At 46.5% G+C, this 18,115-nt stretch overlaps 1 protein-coding gene across 1 annotated transcript in view; it reads left to right on the top strand.

Annotated features, from left to right (window-relative positions):
* SPTBN5 (spectrin beta, non-erythrocytic 5) overlaps positions 1 to 18,115 on the top strand; it is a 176,165-nt gene that overhangs the window by 65,149 nt on the left and 92,901 nt on the right. The window contains exons 26-33 of the mRNA XM_084846925.1: positions 3,691 to 3,807; positions 5,188 to 5,351; positions 8,729 to 8,861; positions 12,401 to 12,478; positions 13,161 to 13,220; positions 15,425 to 15,570; positions 16,050 to 16,154; positions 17,847 to 17,961. Coding sequence (XP_084703051.1) covers positions 3,691 to 3,807; positions 5,188 to 5,351; positions 8,729 to 8,861; positions 12,401 to 12,478; positions 13,161 to 13,220; positions 15,425 to 15,570; positions 16,050 to 16,154; positions 17,847 to 17,961 — 918 coding nt within the window. The remainder of the gene's footprint in view (positions 1 to 3,690; positions 3,808 to 5,187; positions 5,352 to 8,728; positions 8,862 to 12,400; positions 12,479 to 13,160; positions 13,221 to 15,424; positions 15,571 to 16,049; positions 16,155 to 17,846; positions 17,962 to 18,115) is intronic.

The following is an 18,115-nucleotide window of genomic DNA, read 5'->3' as shown; positions in this document are numbered from 1 at the left end:
AAATTTGACTGTTTGGGTGCTTCATAGCCACTGTAGACACCATTTTTTAAAGCAATCTTTAAAAAAAATTGGGGGGAGCAGTGAGGGGAAGCAGGGGGGCAGGGACCACAAAGAGTAGAGTGTGTTACCTGCCCCCAGTCTAGAAGGTGTGAAATAATTCTTTGTCTCTTTGCTGCAATAAACTAACTAGTGATAGGCAAATCTGTTAATTTCAGTTTCTCTCACTTTCTCATTTTCCAGCCTTCAGTTTGTTCTGACCTGTTTCCACATCAGTTTCCTTTAAAAAAAAAAAAAGTCTACATAGAAATTAACATGCATTTCTGTACTCTTGCCTCATAATACATGCATTTTGTACACACTGTTGCATTTTTGTATACACATTTTTTGCAAGCAGTTTTTCTTTATATAATGCTTTTTTTGTAAGTTTTATTAATCGCCCATCTGGCCGGTTACCCAGCCACTCTGGGCGATGTACAACAATAAAAACAGTTTATACAATAAAATTCAACATTAAAAACATCACATTTCTAAAATTACCGTAGCCCACCCCAAATGCCTGCCTGACCAACCATGTTTTTAATGCATGGCGGAAGCTCATTAAAGAGGGGGCATGGCGGAGTTCCCTAGGGAGGGAGTTCCACAGAATGGGGGCCACCACAGAGAAGGCCCTCTCCCTCATCCCCACCAGTCTAGCTGTCCTGGCTGATGGGACAGAGAGAAGGCCATCCGAGGCTGGTCTCGTTGAGCGGTCTATCTGGTGTTGCTGGAGGCGCTCCTTGAGATAGGTTGGACCGGAACCGTATAGGGTTTTAAAGGTCAAAACCAACACCTTGAATTTGGCCCAAAACAACTGGTAGCCAGTGCAGCTCCTTCAGCACTGGAGTGATGTGATCTCACTGATGGCTGCCTTTAAGCGAGCCGCCGTGTACCGTACCAGCTGCAGCTTCCGAACCATCTTCAAGGGTAACCCCATGTAGAGCACATTACAGTAGTCTAAATGAGAGGAGACCAGGGCATATACTACCGATGGGAGCAGGTGGTTGGGAAGATAGGGGTGCAGCCGCCGTATCAGATGGAGTTGGTACAGCGCTGTCCAGCTCACAGCTGACACCTGAGCCTCATGGACAGCTGGGAGTCTAAGATGACCCCCAAGCTGCGGACCTGGTGTTTCAAGGGTAATCGTACCCCATTCAACACCAGGTCAACATCCCCCAACCTCCTCTTGTCTCCCACCAAAAGTACCTCAGTCAGGGTTCAACTTCAGCTTGTTCCTCCCCATCCAGCCACTCACTGTCTCCAGACATTTGGACAGGGATTCTACAGCCAACCTTGGTGAAGATTTAAACGAGAGGTAGAGCTGCGTTTCATCCGCATACTGATGACACCGCACCCCAAACCTCCTGATGATAGCCCCCAGTGGCTTCACATAGATGTTAAATAGCATCGGGGAGAGGATGGAACCCTGTGGCACCCCACAAGTGAGTGGCCACGGGTCCGAAACCTCCTCTCCCAGTGCTACCCTCTGGTACCTGCCGGAGAAGAAGGACTGGAATCACCATAATACGGTGTCTCCAATGCCCAACCCCTCCAGGCAGTCCAGGAGGATACTGTGGTCAATGGTATCAAAAGCCGCTGAGAGGTCGAGGAGAACAAGGAAGGAGCATTCACCCCTGTCCAGAGCCCTCCTCATATCATCCACCAAGGCGACCAAGGCCGTTTCTGTCCCATGCCCAGCCCTGAAGCCCGACTGAAATGGATCTAGATAATCGGCTTCTTCCAAGGGTGCCTTCAACTGCATCGCCACCACCCGCTCAATCACCTTGCCCAAAAAAGGCAGATTCGAGACTGGGCGAAAGTTGTTCAGAACTTGGGGATCCAAGGAGGGCTTTTTTAAAAGCAGTCTTATCACTGCCTCCTTGAGGGCTGATGGCATCACTCCCTCCTCAAGGGAGGCGTTCACTACCGCCTTGATCCTCTCACCCAGCCTCTCTCTGCAGCTCATAATGAGCCAAGATGGGCAAGGATCAAGTAAGCAGGTGGTCGGCCTTACAAATGAAAGCACCTTGTCCACTTCATCAGAAGGAAGAAGCTGGAACCGATCCCACAAAACCAGTGTGCCACAGACTGCCTCCTACTCACTAACTAACCACAGTGCACGGAATAACACTCCTAATCCGATCAATTTTATCTGCAAAGTGCCTTGCCAAGGCCTCACAGGAGGCCTTAGAATGCTCCAGTGGGTCCAGAGCAACTGGACTGACCAGGCTCTGGACCACTTGGAACAGCCTCCTGGGACAGCACTCTGCAGACATGATAGAGGCAGCATAATATTCCTTTTTTGCTGCCTTCACTGCCACGTGATAGGCTGAAGATACAGCTCTAGCCCATGTCTGATCGCCTTTGGAGTGAGACGTCCGCCACCAGCGCTCTAGCCATCTAACCTCCTGTTTCAGAGCTCGTAACTGCAGATTGAACCACGGTGCAGTCCGAGCCCTGTTCAGGGGGACAGGGCATTTCGGAGCCACCCGATCTAATGCCCCAGTGATTGCGGCATTCCAGCCACCCACCAGGGTCTCGACTGAGTGGCCGTTGGCGTGCTCCAGAGAATCCCCAAGCACATTCAGGAATCCATTCGGATCCATAAGACACCTGGGGCGGACCATTTTAATGGGTCCTCCACCCCTGCGGAGGGGTTGTGGAACTGAGAAGTCCAACGTCACCAGATAGTGATCTGACCATGACAAGGGGGTGGTGGATATACCCCCGACTTCCAGATCACTCCCCGCTTCTCCAGAAACAAACACAAGGTCTAGTGCATGACCGGCTATGTGGGTGGGCCCAGTTGGAATATGGTGCAGCTCCCAGGAAGCCATGGTCTCCATGAAGTCCCAAGGTGCCCCTGTGAGGACGGCCTCCGAATGTATGTTGAAGTTCCCCGACACCAACAAGTTAGGGGACTGCAGACGCACATCAGAGACCACCTCAAGCACCTCGGCCAGGGGGTCAGTTGTGCAGTGGGGTGGACGGTACACGAGCAGAATCCCCAGACTGCCCTTCGGGCCCAACCTCCAGTACATGCACTCAGCAACCTTGATCTCCCGGACAGGGGGTCTGGTGAAGACCAAGGACTCTTGATAGATAACAGCCACTCCCCCTCCCCAATCCCCAGCGTTCGGCTGCTGTGCATACGAAAATCCGGCTGGTCACATGGCCGCAAGAGTTGGAGCAGCGGCCTTGGCCAGCCAGGTCTCCGTAATACATGCCAGGTCTGCACCCCCATCCAGGATCATGTCATGGATGAGGGAGGTTTTCTGGGTAACAGACCTAGCATTGCAGAGCAGCAAATGCAGGCCAGAAGATGAGGTCATGCCTCCCCCAGCCATCCTTTGGCTCTGGACAGGCCCGGAGCAGGGGACAGATACTACACATCAGTCCCTTGTTCCCCTTACATGGCCTACCCCTAGAGCTCCGCCAGCGCCTGCCGCCCAGCCTCGGTATGTTCTGGCCCCCAACACTCCCCCCACTGCCTCCATCAGGTTTAGTATATAACCTATTGATGATGATGACCAATAGATATATATGTAGATTATATATTATGTTAATAATATTATTTTGCACATGAAGCGTGTAAAATTACTGCATATAATCTCTAGGGAGAAAAATAATCATTTGTATGTTTTATTTATAAAGTTCTTAATGGATATCTCAGACCTGGAGAGTTGGGTAGCAGAGAAGCTCCCACTGGTAACCAACAAAGACTGTGGCAAAGATGCTGCTGCAACTCTCTGCCTCATAAAGAAGAATCAGGTAACCCATCCGCCCCTGCCATCGCCGCTGCCACCCTCACCGCCCATAAATTTAGCAGGCATTATTAAAGGGCTGAATAGTTTCTTTCCCAGCCTGATGCAAACCTTGAAGTTGCCTGTCCAACGCTGACATACACTTTATAGGCTAAACATAAAATGGCTGACTCTTGATCAGGGCAGGGGAAGTTTCCCTATATACTTCCATCAGGCCTGTACAACCTGTAATCCAGGTTGTATTCATATACAGTGTATCAACTGTGCACTGTCCTTTTAAGTGTAACCTAATCCCCAGAATTCCACCTTCCATCTCTTTACTTGGCCTAGGAGAAACTCTGCAGGCCTGTGTTATAGAGCCCTGCCAGAGAGCTGTATAAGGCCCTGTTAATAAACCTGTTACATTACCAATATCTGTCCGTAACCTGAATCAGTAGTCAATAGATGCTGTTTGACTTTGAAGGGAATAGCATTTTATTTACAATACAATCTGTTTTCAATGAGCTTTCAGTTCAGAAAGGGTGACAGAGATAAGCTAAATTTAAGGTACTACCCCTTTTAGAAATTCTTGACTGGGGTCAGAAAGCTTTCTGGAAAATCTAGTGCAACATTTCTGCACCCAGAACCAGTTCTGTCAGATTTAATCCCAGAGGGATCATTCCCTGACTGACTTCTCTCTGGTTTGAAAACAGAAATAATTCTCCAGGCAATGCTTTTGCTGTTCCAAAAATGAGGCATCCATGCATGTGGTGTATTAACTGGCTCCTGCAGTTTGCTTCAAGGCGGCGAAAATAAAAATGTTAAAATAGTCAGGATGTTTGTTTCTGCCAGGAATAAAATAGGGCTGTGTGTGACCCCACACCCACACTTCATTGGAACTTCATCCTGCCCACCCCCCTCCAGCTAAGGTGGTGGAGAAGACATTCTCCCTGCAAAAATGGCTGCACTTTCAGGTGAGGGGTATTTTCTGTTAGACAAGGCGGCCAGGTGATCTTTTGGGTTTTGATTTCTTTCCCTTTTTTAAAACTTGAAACAAAACCAAGCTGCTGCACTTGATAGCCAGCTGCTGGTCCTTTTAAAAAAATCTGTTCAGAATGCTCCTGGGACTGATAGATGGGCCCATGTTTGGAAGGAAGGGAGGGAGGGAGAAACCCACCATCCAAACATTTGCCCTCCCATCTTATGGAAACTTTTCACCCCACCTCGGAATGTGCCAAAAACATTCCTTACAGAACTTCAGCACAGCCCTAAGATAAACTTACTGTGGTGTTTGGAAAAGTCTGGCCTCACCTTTGCAGTTCTGCAGCTGGATGGCTGCTTGTTGACTTTGTATGTTTTGCTTCTCCTAAGTTCTCTCTTCTTCAGCTAGCGCTTTGCTTTCTGTTAGGCACTGGAGCATGAAATTGACATTTATCAGACTTCAGTCATGGAACTAGGGGAAACTGCCAAAACGCTTCCCCTCTCGGGCTCCATCCACTACGATGAAGTTGATGCACCTCAGGAACAGGTCCACTCACAGCTTCAGGAGCTGCAGCATCTGGCCATAGCAAGGTAGGAAAAACAACAGTCACTCTCAGCCAATATTTCATGTTAGTCTTTTATTGGGTAGTGGGCTTCAGCCAAATCGTGTAAGAATCCATGGGAAACGTTCTGTTCCCTTCAACTGGCTTTGGATCATGCTCATGTTTGCATAGATAGTATTGCACGCTCCCTATTTCTCAGAACAGCGGGACATTCCTGGGGGCTGGGCGGTACTACTCAGGCTTGGTTGCCTTCAGATGAGACAGCAGTGGAGATGTATGGTGTGCTTTGGGGGGTAGCATTTCCCTTATTTACAAACAGACAAGGAGAGCATAAGTGGAGGCAAATAGCAGGTGCACCAGCAGATCCACGACTCCACATTAGATATTTGGAGACCTTTGCCAGAAAGGCCTACAGCTAACTCATAGCACTCTCTCCCCCTCCCCCTCTCCCTCCCTCGCCGCTCCCCCCCCCCCGCCCCGTCCTGCAGTGCAGCTAGGTAATTTTAAACCCTGGACTTCATGGTCTCATTGGGGGGGCCTTTAGTTGGCCAAGTGTATTTCTTCACTTGTGAACCACACAACTAACATTTATCTACAAACTGCCATTCCATGATTTAAAACTGCTTCTACATTCCTGATATGTTAGAACAACAGCAAAACTGTTTGCCAACCCTGATTTAAACAACAACAACAACAAAAATATGAGCATGTGCAGATTTGCATTTAAAACTTACTTAAACCATAGCACCGTTATGGAATAATGGTGCTACAGGAATAAAATAGAGTTTGCTGCTGCTGCTGCTACCACCCTCATGTTCTCCCACTATCTGGGCAGTCATTTGGGGGCCCCTGGGCTGCAGGGCGCTGGACTTGGGTCTCAAAGTCCAGGCCTTGCTGCACCGCTGCTTGTGTCCCTCTCTCTGCCTCTGTCTCTTCCAAACTGCAAACTGCTCTTTCTTTCTCTCTCTCTCCCCCCATCTCCTAACCATTGGGAGAGATATTCCCCAAAAGTTGTGGACTCTTAGCATAACAACATAATTCTCATCCAGAAGCCCTTGACAATATAGATGTGTTTCTATTTGGCTTTTATAGAGGCCATACCTAATAGCCCAAGTCTAGCAATTCCTTAAGATCTGTCCATAATAATTCATTATTAATTCATCAATTTATTTATTAATTAAATTTCTTAATTGCCCATCTGGCCGGTCACCCAGCCACTCTGGGTGATGTACAACAGTACAGTTTTAAACAATAAAATTCCACATTAAAACATCGTGTTTCCAAAAATACCCTAACCCACCCCAAATGCCTGTCTGAAAAACCATGTTTTCAATGCGTGGTGGAAGCTCATTAAAGAGACCCTTCTATAAAATACCTGGGTCTTGGGAATAGTGCCCACTGGAAAACATAAGGGGGAGCGAAGCCAGCTCCCAACCGAGCCAGCAGGAAAGGTGAAGGGTGAGTGAAGCAGAACAACCCATGAGCTCACGGGGGCTCAACAAGCCAGCACCTCAGTCAGGAGCTTCTCTCCAGCCCACTTTCCCTTCTCCATGGGAGCAGGGGCTTTACGGGAGGGGCTTCACAGAAGGCCTTCAGGGGCTGGATGGGGAGGCATGGCAGCCTGCAGGTGGAGGTTCCCCATCCCTGCTTTATGTATTAACTCACAGACATGTAACACATCCATTCCCATCCCTACCAGATGGACCCATTTCTGAGTGAGGGTTACAGTGTGAAACAAACATACAGTAGGAGCCTTCAAGGGTTCTTCTGTATGACAGAGAGAATTGCAGAAAATGAACAGTTCTGGAAAACAAATCAGATGTCTGCTGCATTTGTAGTTCTCAAATGTTTCATACCTCAATGCACCTTTCCTAGCTAAATCCATATTAGGGCAATACCTTTATTAGGCCAACTCAAAGGTAACATGAAAGTACAAGCGTTTGAGATCTCCAGATCTCTTCATCAGGCAAGCTGTTACAAAAACAGCTTGGACTACTGTAACACACTCTACATGGGGCTGCCTTTGAAAACTGTTCAGAAACTTCAGCTGGTCCAGAATGCTGCAGCCAGACTGGTGACCAGGACCCATGTTACAGCAGCTCCCTTGTTAGAGCATGCGACTCCCTTGTTACAACACTTTCACTGGCTGCCGGTCTGTTTTGAATTAAAAGTGCTGGTTATAACCTATAAAGCCCTATGTGGCTTGGGAGCAGGCTGCTTGAAAGACTACCTTCTCACATATGACCCTGCCCAGACCTTAAGATCTTCTGGAGAGGCCCTTCTTTCAAGACTGCCACTTTTGGGTTGCCACCTGTGGGTGGCAACGTGAGAGAGAGCCTTTTTGGTGGCTGCTCCCAGGCTGTGGAACTTCCTCCCAAGGAATGCTAGGTTGACTCTCTGTCTGCTGTTCTTCTAACAGCAGACAAAAACCAGTTTATTCAAGAAGGCCTTTGGCCTGTATGTGGATCTGTGGGCTGGGTGCTGCTTTTATAATGTAATTGTTGTTTTTCTTATATTATAATGTGTTGTATTGTTTTAATCTATTTTAAATTGTTTTGTAAGCTGCATTGAGTACCATCTTTTGGTAGAAAGATAGTGTATTAAATCAAATAAATAAATAGCAGGTGGGGAGGAGGCAGGGCTGGCCCTACCATTAGGCAGAGTAAGGCAACCACCTCAGGCAGCAGGTGCTGGGGGACAGCAGTGGCAGCCATCCAGCCATTCCTCTCAAGTCCTCTGGTCATGCCCTTTTCTTGGAAGACAGAGCTGTGTGCACCACACAGCCAGTCCTGCATCCCCTAAACTAGCCTCAGGTGTGGAGGAGGATGCTATTCTATTGTCGGTACTGAAATAAGATTCAACTTTCAGTCCATTTGGCTTCTCTATGTTGAATGGAGGGGGGCACCATCCCGTCCTTTGCCTCAGGCAGCACAAATGTCTTGGGCCAGACCTGTGGGGAGAGAAGAAAATAGAAGGCCGATTTGATGTTGAAGTTATGACGTCTGCATGGCCAGAGTCTTAAGATGAAATGTGGGAGGAGGTCACAGACATTCAGATTAGACACTACCAGGTGATGTGATGGTTTCTGGTTGCACCTGGGACTGCCCCTATGATTGCTGGAAGGAAAGAAACAATAGTTGATTCCTCATTTGTGAAAATATAAAACCCAACTGTTACTTTACCACTCTCCATCCTTCATTGCCTAGTATCCATTGCTAGCAGCCTGATGGTGATGCATTCATAAGACTTTCCTCTGTTCCTGATGTACCACTTTGGAACCATTGTCCTCCGCTTCCTAGTGATCTTGAATTTGCAGTTTTCCTTGCATTTTTTACAACGGTAGTAGCATCACAACAACCCTTACATTCCATCACCTGTCTTTTGTCTACTTCTCTCCTCCAATAGAGGGGAAAGGCTGGAGGAAACTCTGGCACTGCATGACTTCCTGAGAGAATTTGAAGATCTGGAGGACTGGATCTGTCAGCAAAAGCAGGTGGCCAGTTCTGATAACTATGGGACTGATTATGAACACGTCCTGGTAAGTTATACAAAGGAGGCAATCAAGGTATACTAGAATTCATAATGCAATGTTCTAGAATAAAGAATGTAACTTCACTGACACTATTACATCATATTTGACAAGGAGCAGTATCCAAAGCTGACCTTGCAATGGCAGGAACAACCACTAGCACAATGGGAAGTTAGTGCTTCCTAGAGCAACTGAAAACTAGCTGAAACTAGTGTTTCCCGAACAAAACAAGTTAGTAGAATTCACAGAAGGGAGCTCTGCTAATCTGTCCCATTCCAGAAATGCTAGTTTTGGCTAGTTTCCAGGGTTGCTCTAGGAAGTACCAGCATCCCATTGCACTAGCTGTCATTCCTGTTAGTGCAAGCTAATGAGCACTGGTGGACTGCAAGCACTGAATACTGCCCGAGATTTTGCAAAGACCAGGTCTTGGGATGGAAGCATCTACCAAGCGTAATGTGGTAAGGGGTTGATAAGTGTCTTTATAAAGATGATGTGTAATATCACTGAGAAGTGAATTTTTTTTTTTAGCTTTAGCAGTCTAGCAATTTAGACATTTAGCAGGCTTGAGATTAATTGCATAAGTGGTCCAACAGCTGTGGCTGGCTCATGATTACTCATTATCCTACATTCTTTGTAACATGTCAGTGGAGAAGGGATAACAAGTTCAAGGTTAATATTTACAGCTCTAAGGAGACCACTGATAATGTTGAAACAGTAAGCCTGAGTGAAATAAACTTGATGGATGTAATTAATCAGCTTGCAAATCCAATCTGGAATGCTCTTGGATTAGAAACTAAACTGTATTAGGCTCTAGTAAACAGCGGTGTAGTGGTAAATTTTGAGGTGCAGGCACTCATCATGACAGTCCCCTTAGCCACACCCCCAAGGAGAGCCCAAAAAGGCCTGCAGCTGTATGGATCCGTATTAGAGAATGAGTTCTAGCAGTTTTCATCTCCACCAAGGTCTTTTGTAAAGCAACTGGGTCTTAACTGCCCCTTTGAGATCAAGCCATCCCAAAATACTTTGCATTGCAACAGGAAACAATAGGCAGTATCCTATAGGCTACTCCTACACAGAGTAGACCCACTGAAGTGAATGGGCCTAGTCTACGTAGGAACTGCCGTTGGATACAGCCCAATACATTGTTGCTGTGAAAATGCATTTTCTCCCAACTACTGTGAGGATTGCAGCCAAGGTCAGAGGGAAAAGGGATTTCATGGGGGTGGGGTAGGGGTTGCAAATATGTTGGTACTGCATCCCTGATTGCCCTGGCTCCACTACACTGCTCCCAGAAAAACTGATTTTATTTTCCAACAAGCACTCATAATTTGGGGGTCAATAATCTGACTCAGGTTGGGAAGTAGCTGCTGATCTTTTCGTTTTCTGTACTTGTTTGATTGATAGATACCCTGCCCTTCAATAGGTTCCCAGGTTAAATGTGCAACAAAACAACAGAAACATTAAGATACCATTATATAAAAGAATGGTATAAAATAAGTCAATGGAATTTTAAAAAATAAGCATAAAAGCAATATTTCAGAGAATTAGACACCCTGGGAAAATAAAAAGGCCTTTGCCTGGGTAGGTATCCAAGTAGGTACCTGGTGCCTTCCTCCTTAGGAAAAACATTTCACAGTTGGGGAGCCACTGCCATTTGTCCTGTAGCCTCCCACGTAATTTCAGATGGTGAAGGTGCTTGAAGAAGGGCCTCTATTGAAGATCATAGTATAAGCCAATCTCAAGTGGAGTCAATGGTCCTTCAAGTATCCTGATCCCAAGGTGTGAAAACTTAAAGATCTAATCCTCATGGACTAGAACTCTAGCTAGGGATGTCTGAGAAATTCGGTACAGTTTGTTTTTGATCAGGATTTGTGATGCCCCCACTGGACGGGTCCTCCTCAGACAAAGACCCAGAGCCTCCAGCAGCTGCCAAGGCTCAGGACCCACCAGGGCCAGAAGGCCTGGAGACACCTGGGCTCTCAGTGATGCCCACCCAAGGCCTACCCATGCATGAAGAGGGGGATCCACTTTGGAGGCAGAAGAGGAGAGACCTCCAAGCTCCCAGGAATGACATAGACTTGGAAAGGTAGACCACTGCTCAGGCCCAGGAGAAGTGCCAGGCTGCAACAGAGCATTCCTCAGGAGTAAGGGGGATTGTCACAAGGAGATTCTTTCCAGAAACTACTAACAAGCTGTAGCTAGATCCTGGGTAGGGTTCTGACAGTCTGCTTGAGAACAGCAATTGGGAGGTGGAAGAGTTGCTAGAAATAGCATCTATCCTACTCTTCTGGCTGCAGCCCTTGAATCCCTAGTGCTCCATTGGACTGAACCTCTTGTGAATACCTCCAGACTGCTTTTTGACAACACTTCCTGCCTGAACCGTGTCAGCTGTGATGCCTTACCTAACTCCCCCTTGGACTGACTCTCTCATAAGTACCTTGCGGACTATGCTTGCTGCCTGAACCCTGTTTACTGCAGTGCCTTGGTTCTCTTGCTGACTCCCTTGTCTCTGCTCTCTAATATGTGTGGAACTCACAAGGATCTTCTGATTTCTGACCTTGATCTGTGAGTCAAACCTGAACCTTGGGAAAGCAGGACAAAATTTACCCAGTTCACATTTTCCAGACAGAGCATGGACTCAGTCACTTTCTACGGTCGAACCCATACTTTTCCCAGGTCGCAATGTGATTTGTGAACCAAAAAAAATGCATTCGACAGCATCCATACATCTGAAAAATGCACATGAAAAAATGCATACTTTTGAAAAATGCACACAAATACACTTTAATCCATGGAGCAGAATGTGTACATCTTATATAAGAGTAAGGTAGTGTAAGGCTTATTACGCAAGATCTACAAGACCAATTTTGCTCATTTTATTTTTTTTATTTATTTGTTACATTTATATCAGTTGTTTTAAACTGAAGCTTGAGCAGCGTAGACATGCAGAAAATTTTGAAATCTCAAAAAGGTTCAAAGCTCAAGCTTTAATAGCCAAACAGTATGTTAACAAGAATAGCCTCTCTGTCAGAAGCAAAAATGGTATTTCTTGCTGTTGTTGTTTTAAGGAGGATGGATAAATGTGGCAGCAGGTGCCACCTTTGTCTGTGGCAGAGAGGCTGTTCTTTTTGAAGCAGAAATGGCAGGATGCACCATCTTTGCTTCTGGCTAGGATGGACTTTTCATTTTTAATGGAGGCAAAGGAGGGAGAGAGAGAGAGAAACTGACCAGCAGGAGCCACCATCTTTGTTTCTGGCACAGAGGCTTCACTTAGAGGCTTCACTTAGCCTCTGTGCCAGAAACAAAGATGGTGGCTCCTGCTGGTCAGTTTCTCTCTCTCTCTCTCTCTCTCTCTCTCTCCTTTGCCTCCATTAAAAATGAAAAGTCTATCCTAGCCAGAAGCAAAGATGGTGCATCCTGCCATTTCTGCTTCAAAAAGAACAGCCTCTCTGCCACAGACAAAGGTGGCACCTGCTGCCACATTTATCCATCCTCCCCTCAAGCACTCTAGATGCTGCATGTGAGCAGAAAAGGCTTTCTCTGACCAGAAGTTCATGAGTGAAAACTTTATTGATATAAAAATAGATAAAATAGAGGAGGAGGAGGAGGAGGAGGAGGAGGAGGAGGTAAGGGAAGAGAATGTCAGTAAATTATGTGGCGGGGCTGTTGCCTTACTCCGATAAGGTCAAATGCAGCCTCCCAGGGGTGAGAGAAGAGGCCCCACAGTTGCCATGGAAACCTTCCAGGCCCTCCTTTGCCCCCCTCCCCTCCCCATCCACTCCCCAAGTGAATGTGAGGGGAGGGGAATATGGTTCACTAATAGGACACCATCAACCCCTGCCTCAGAAAAAGAAATAAATAGCAATAATGCCCGCTGCAATATGTAGTAAGCCCCCCAGTGCTCCTGATCTCCTCATCCTCCTATCTGTAAATGACCCGCTCTCAACGAGGGGCCTCCTCTTTCTTCCGCTATCTCGGAGAGGGCACCCTGCCACCCACATTCAACCATCTTTTTCTCCCCCCCCTCAAGAAGCCCCCTTTGAGCCTTTCCTTTTAGGGCTGGGATCTGTAGGGCTGGGAGCCCATTGTTGCTGCTTCCCCAGTTCCCTTCCCCAAGTGTCTCTGTTTGCAACAGTGCTTTCTTTCCAGCCTCCCTAAAACTATTATTGCTGTTGTTATTTGCTGAAGGCAAGTGCGCAGGCTGGGAAGCAAAGGCTCTTCCTCCTGGCTCTAATCCATCCTTGACTCGGAAGGGGCATGGAGTAGGCGCAGAACAGGCCGGGCTAAGCCGAGCCACTTCTTCCGCAGAGTTGGGAGCGCAACACCATCATCTGCTGGTACAGCAACTCCTCTCAGGCTTCCCAACAGGTGCGATATTCTTATCGCCCACCACTACCCAGAATTGCAATTTGCTGTATGTTTCGTCCTCCTCAGGCTACTAGCGCCCATGGCAACATGGGCTTTACACTAGTTTCAAAGATGCGCACGATTATTGGAAAAATAGGCACAAAAATATGCACAGATTTTCATGTAAAAAGAAAAAAACAAAGCTTACAATCTAGTACGGACTTGCGTTAGAACGAGCTTCCAGATGGAATTTGGAGAACTTCGGCAAGCTCACGTTTTGCAGGTTCGCATATCCCTAGGTCCACTCCACAAAATCATAGAATAGTAGGGTTGGAAGTGGCCTACAAGACCATCGAGTCCAACCCCCTGCTCAATGCAGGAATCCAAGTCAAAGCCTCCCTGACCAGTGGCTATCCAGCTTCATCTTGAATGCCTCCAGTGTGGGAGAGCCCACCACCTCCCTAGGTAATTGGTTCCATTGTCATATTGCTCTAACAGTCAGGAAGTTTTTCCTGATGTTCATCCAGAATCTGACTTCCTGTACCTTGAGCCCATTATCCTGTGTCCTGCACTCTGGGTTGAACGAGAAGAGATCCTGACCTTCCTCACTGTGATAACCTTTCAAGTACTTGAAGAGCACTATCATGTCTCCCCTCAGTCTTCTCTTCTCAAGGCCAAACATGCCCAATTCTTTCAGTCTCTCTTCATAGGGCTTTGTTTCCAGTCCCCTGACCATCTTTGTTGCCCTCTGCTGAACCCTCTCCAGTTTGTCTGCATCCTTCTTAAAGTGTGGTGCCCAGAACTGGACACAGTACTCCAGATGAGGCCTAACCAGTGCTCAGTAGAGGGGAACTAGTACTTCATGTGATTTGGAAGCTATACTTCTATTAATGTAACCCAAAAGAGCCTTAATACAACAATTGTCTCCAACAATTCCAAGATCCTTCTCGCTTGTAGTCTCGCCACGTATCCCCCATCTTGTAACTGTGCCTTTGGTTTCTTTATCATAGGTGCAGAACTTGGCATTTATCCCTATTAACTTTCATTCTGTTGTTTTCCACCCAGTGCTCCAGCGTATCAAGATCACTTTGAATTTTGTTACTGTCTTCCAGGGTATTAGCTATCCCACTCAATTTTGTGTTATCCGCAAATTTGATCAGCATTCCCTGCACCTCCTCATCCAAGTCATTAATACAAATGTTGATGAGCGCTGGGCCCAGGACTGAGCCCTGCAGTACCCCGCTCATTACCTCTCTCCACAGTTTGAGAAGATCCCATTGATAAGCACTCTTTGAGTCCAATTCTGTAGCCAACTGTGGATCCACCAGATCGTTGTTTCATCTAGCCCACTTTTAGCTAGTTTGCTAATCAAGATATCATGGAGCACTTTGTCGAAAGCTTTGTTGAAGTTGAGGTACATTATGTCCACAGCATTCCCACAGTCCACAAGGGAGGTGACCTGATCAAAAAATGAGATCAGATTAGTCTGGCAGGATTTGTTCTTGACAAATCCATGTTGACTTTGAGTAATCACTGCATTGTTTTCAAGGTGTGTACAGATGGATTGCTGTATAATCTGCTCCAGAATTTTCCCAGGGATTGATGCCAGACTGACTGGTCTGTAGTTCCCAGATGCCTCCTTTTTGCTCTTTTTGAAGATAGGGACAACATTAGCCCTCCTCCAATCATCTGGCACTTCACCCGTCCTCCATGATTTCTCAAAGATCATAGACAGTGGTTCTGAGAGCTCTTCTGCCAGTTCCTTTGATTCCCCAACATAATATGCACTGTCATTGTTTAAATAATTGTTTTTAGATATATGTTATCTGGGTGTGTGCTGGCTGTTTATATGTATTTATGTAAATGGTTTTACACTTTGTATAATGTACTTTTAATGGTTTTTAATCTTTGTGAACCACCCAAAGAGCTTCAGCTATGGGCAGTATAGAAATGCAATAAATGAAATGAAAATAAACAGAACTGGGGTAGAGAGAGAGAGCTATTTTCAAATTGCTAGATGATTGCCATCCTAAAATGAAAATACAGCACGACCAAGAAAGTTTAGAACACTGCAGTTCATCACCACACTTAGAATAAAAACAAACTGGCATCCAGATCCACGCTTCAGATTCCACATGCCAGGTTCAGAGAGTTAATAATTCAGAAGTATCTGCCACTTAAATGTGTTTATTTTTCTGTTTGCTCATTCATTCTTTTTTTTAAAGCATCTTTGTGCGAAATATGAAGCATTCCAGCACCAGATGGAAGTTGCTGCCAAAAGGGTTACCACATGTCATCAGCTAGCAGAAGATATGTTGGATCGTGGCCATTTTGAATCCAGAGAAATTCGGAAGAAGCAGAAACAGTTGCGGTAAGGAGAGGCTCCAGCCTTTTGTCGCCCTGGCCTTTTTCAAGGATCAGGGAGAAAGAGGAGAGTATGAAATAGCTACATCCAGGCCACTGCTGACTTGATACCTTTCTTGTGGGTTATTTAAAGTTGATGTGGCTCTTTCTGAAATTATCTTAGAGCCAAACTACACGTTATGCTCATTGTGTAGCATACAACTGAGGTTTGTCTTTTCTGCACATGGCCCTGATTTGAATTGGGACCACCGCACTCTGGGAGAGGAGGTTTAATCCTACCCTCCCAGAGTGCAGTGTTCCCAATCTAAATTGGAGCCACATGCACTTACACTAGAGTAAAACAAAAGACAAATCTCTGCTGTATGCTACAGGTTTACCATAACATGTAGCTTGGCATTTGTTATGGCTTCCTTGAACACAAGGCAGCCATTATGGCTTTTCATTTGAAATACTGATAACACTTTGAATGAGATCCTGCTGATTTAGCAATGCTTCAGTTGCTCGAGCTGAGCTGTCCATGCCAACCTACAGAGAAGGGTCACCCTATTGGTCCGTTAAGGATGTGTGCATAGGGGCTGGCTTTGTCGCCAGGTAACTCCTATGACCAGTTTCTGGCTGCAGGACTATGGGGAATGGAAAGGAGTCCTCTTCTCAGCACCACCTTTGGTGCACATGCATCTATTGCCTAGAAAACAACCTTCTCCAGCCTGATGCCCCCTAGATAGGTTGGACTATAACTCCCATCACCCCCTGCCAGCATGGCTATCTGGAGGATACTGGGTTGGGGAAGGCTAGCCTAGAAAGAGGAGGTGCTAAAGAAGAACAGGGTTAGCTAGTTGTACCAATGGTCAAGAGCTAGTTTTTGCCAAAGGTCACTTGCCGCAGGCTGAGACCACCTTTGTCCTTGCTTGCTTACAAAACAAAACTAGTCGTGCCACCTTGCTTCCACATTACAGCTCCTGGCCTAACCCTTTTGCCCGTTCTTACTTTCTCTTCTTTTTTCCTTCCTCCTGGGGAATCAAAGTTATGTAATGATTGTTTGTTTTATTTATGGAAGGTATCTTCATACCATCTATCCTAGGGCACTTTGCAATGCGAAGTTACAATAAAATGCAATTACGAAATTAAAATACAAAATTCTGCTTAACATCTGCCGCATCTGCTCTGCCGGAAGCATTAACCTGTGTACACGGCTGTAGTTCTCCTTCCCTGGCCATCCGCCACAGTAGAGGTGGGAAAGCCCCTTCCTCAGCTTGCCCCCATTCACTGTTGGAAGGGAATGGATGTGGTGCATGTGAGCAGACGTGCACCTTCTATGTTCTTTCTTTTTTCCTGTGCTCAGAGGAAAAAGAAGGGAGCAATTTAAGGAGGCTAGGAGAAAAAACATTGAGCAAGAGGGCTTCTTACCCCTTTCCCCATCTTTCTGGGTTAGCAATTAAAGGCCATTTGGCAACGGGAAACCAACGTCAGCTCAGGAACCCTATGCTAGGGAAGGCAATGAATGGCACAAAAACAGGGAAACAATCTCTCTGTGAAGCCTAACAGGATGATGGGAGTGTTCAGTTTCCTGACAGTGCTAAGACTTCTCTTTAAAGTGAGCCTAACAGCACTTTCACAAACCACACATAATAAGTTTGAGTGTGTAGTGTGCCACCGCCTTATTTTGTTTTGTTTCCATTCTGGCCTAGCACCAGCAGCTGGCTTGGTCAGGCATCGACAAGGGCCTACATCAGGTGGCTTAGTGCTGACTGGAGACACCCCAAATCAACTGCTGATTTGGGGGCTGTGACTGCTGGATAGGCAGCTAGCAAGGAAGAGAAGGAGCAGCAGCAGCCACAGCTAGCCCAACCTCCTCCTGCAAGGAGCAGCATCAACAGTGAGCTTCTGAAATGGCTCCTAGGTAGGGAATAGGTGATAACCACATGATGAAGAAGAAGAGGCCTTCCTCCTTCTTGCCACCCATCTTCTCCCTCCAGGGGTGGACAACTTATGGCTCTCCATATATTTTGACCTACAACTCCCGTCAGCCCTGGCCAGCATAGCCAATGGTGAGATACAGTGGGAGTCGTAGGCCAAAATATCTGAAGGGCATCAAGTTGTCCACCTCTGCTCTAGGTAGTGAGGGGCCAGCAGCTGTTCTGCAGCTAGTGCATCAGGCAGACTCTATGATCCCACAATCACATTTTAAAGAGGGTTTACTGGAGATGCCTTGTCTGAGGGTGCTCCAGAACCTGGAACCAGCCCCATTTCCATTTCATGCTTTTCACCCATTTCCCTCATCAGGAACAATTGGGAGGAGTTACTGGAGATGACAAAGCTTCAAGGCAAGCGACTTCAAGATGCTGAGGCAGTACACAAGTGCCTACAAGACCTGACAGAAGCCCTCGCCCACATTGAGGTTAAAATCATTTCAGAAAATAAATAGTTTGGATGTTTTGTATCTGCCTGTCTTACTGTGTCCTTCTGAGGGCCAAATTAGATGTAGGGTGGCAACCATGTATATTTATTGTTATTAAATTTCTATCCCAGCTTTCTACACTAAGCACCCTAGG

The sequence above is a fragment of the Heloderma suspectum genome, chromosome 1 (assembly GCF_057233095.1).
Source record: "Heloderma suspectum isolate Gila_16-S chromosome 1, 16-S_ref, whole genome shotgun sequence".
Taxonomy (NCBI): Eukaryota; Metazoa; Chordata; class Lepidosauria; order Squamata; family Helodermatidae; genus Heloderma; species Heloderma suspectum.
Note: the sequence above shows the minus strand (reverse complement) of the source record. Positions and strands in the feature narration are given on the sequence as shown.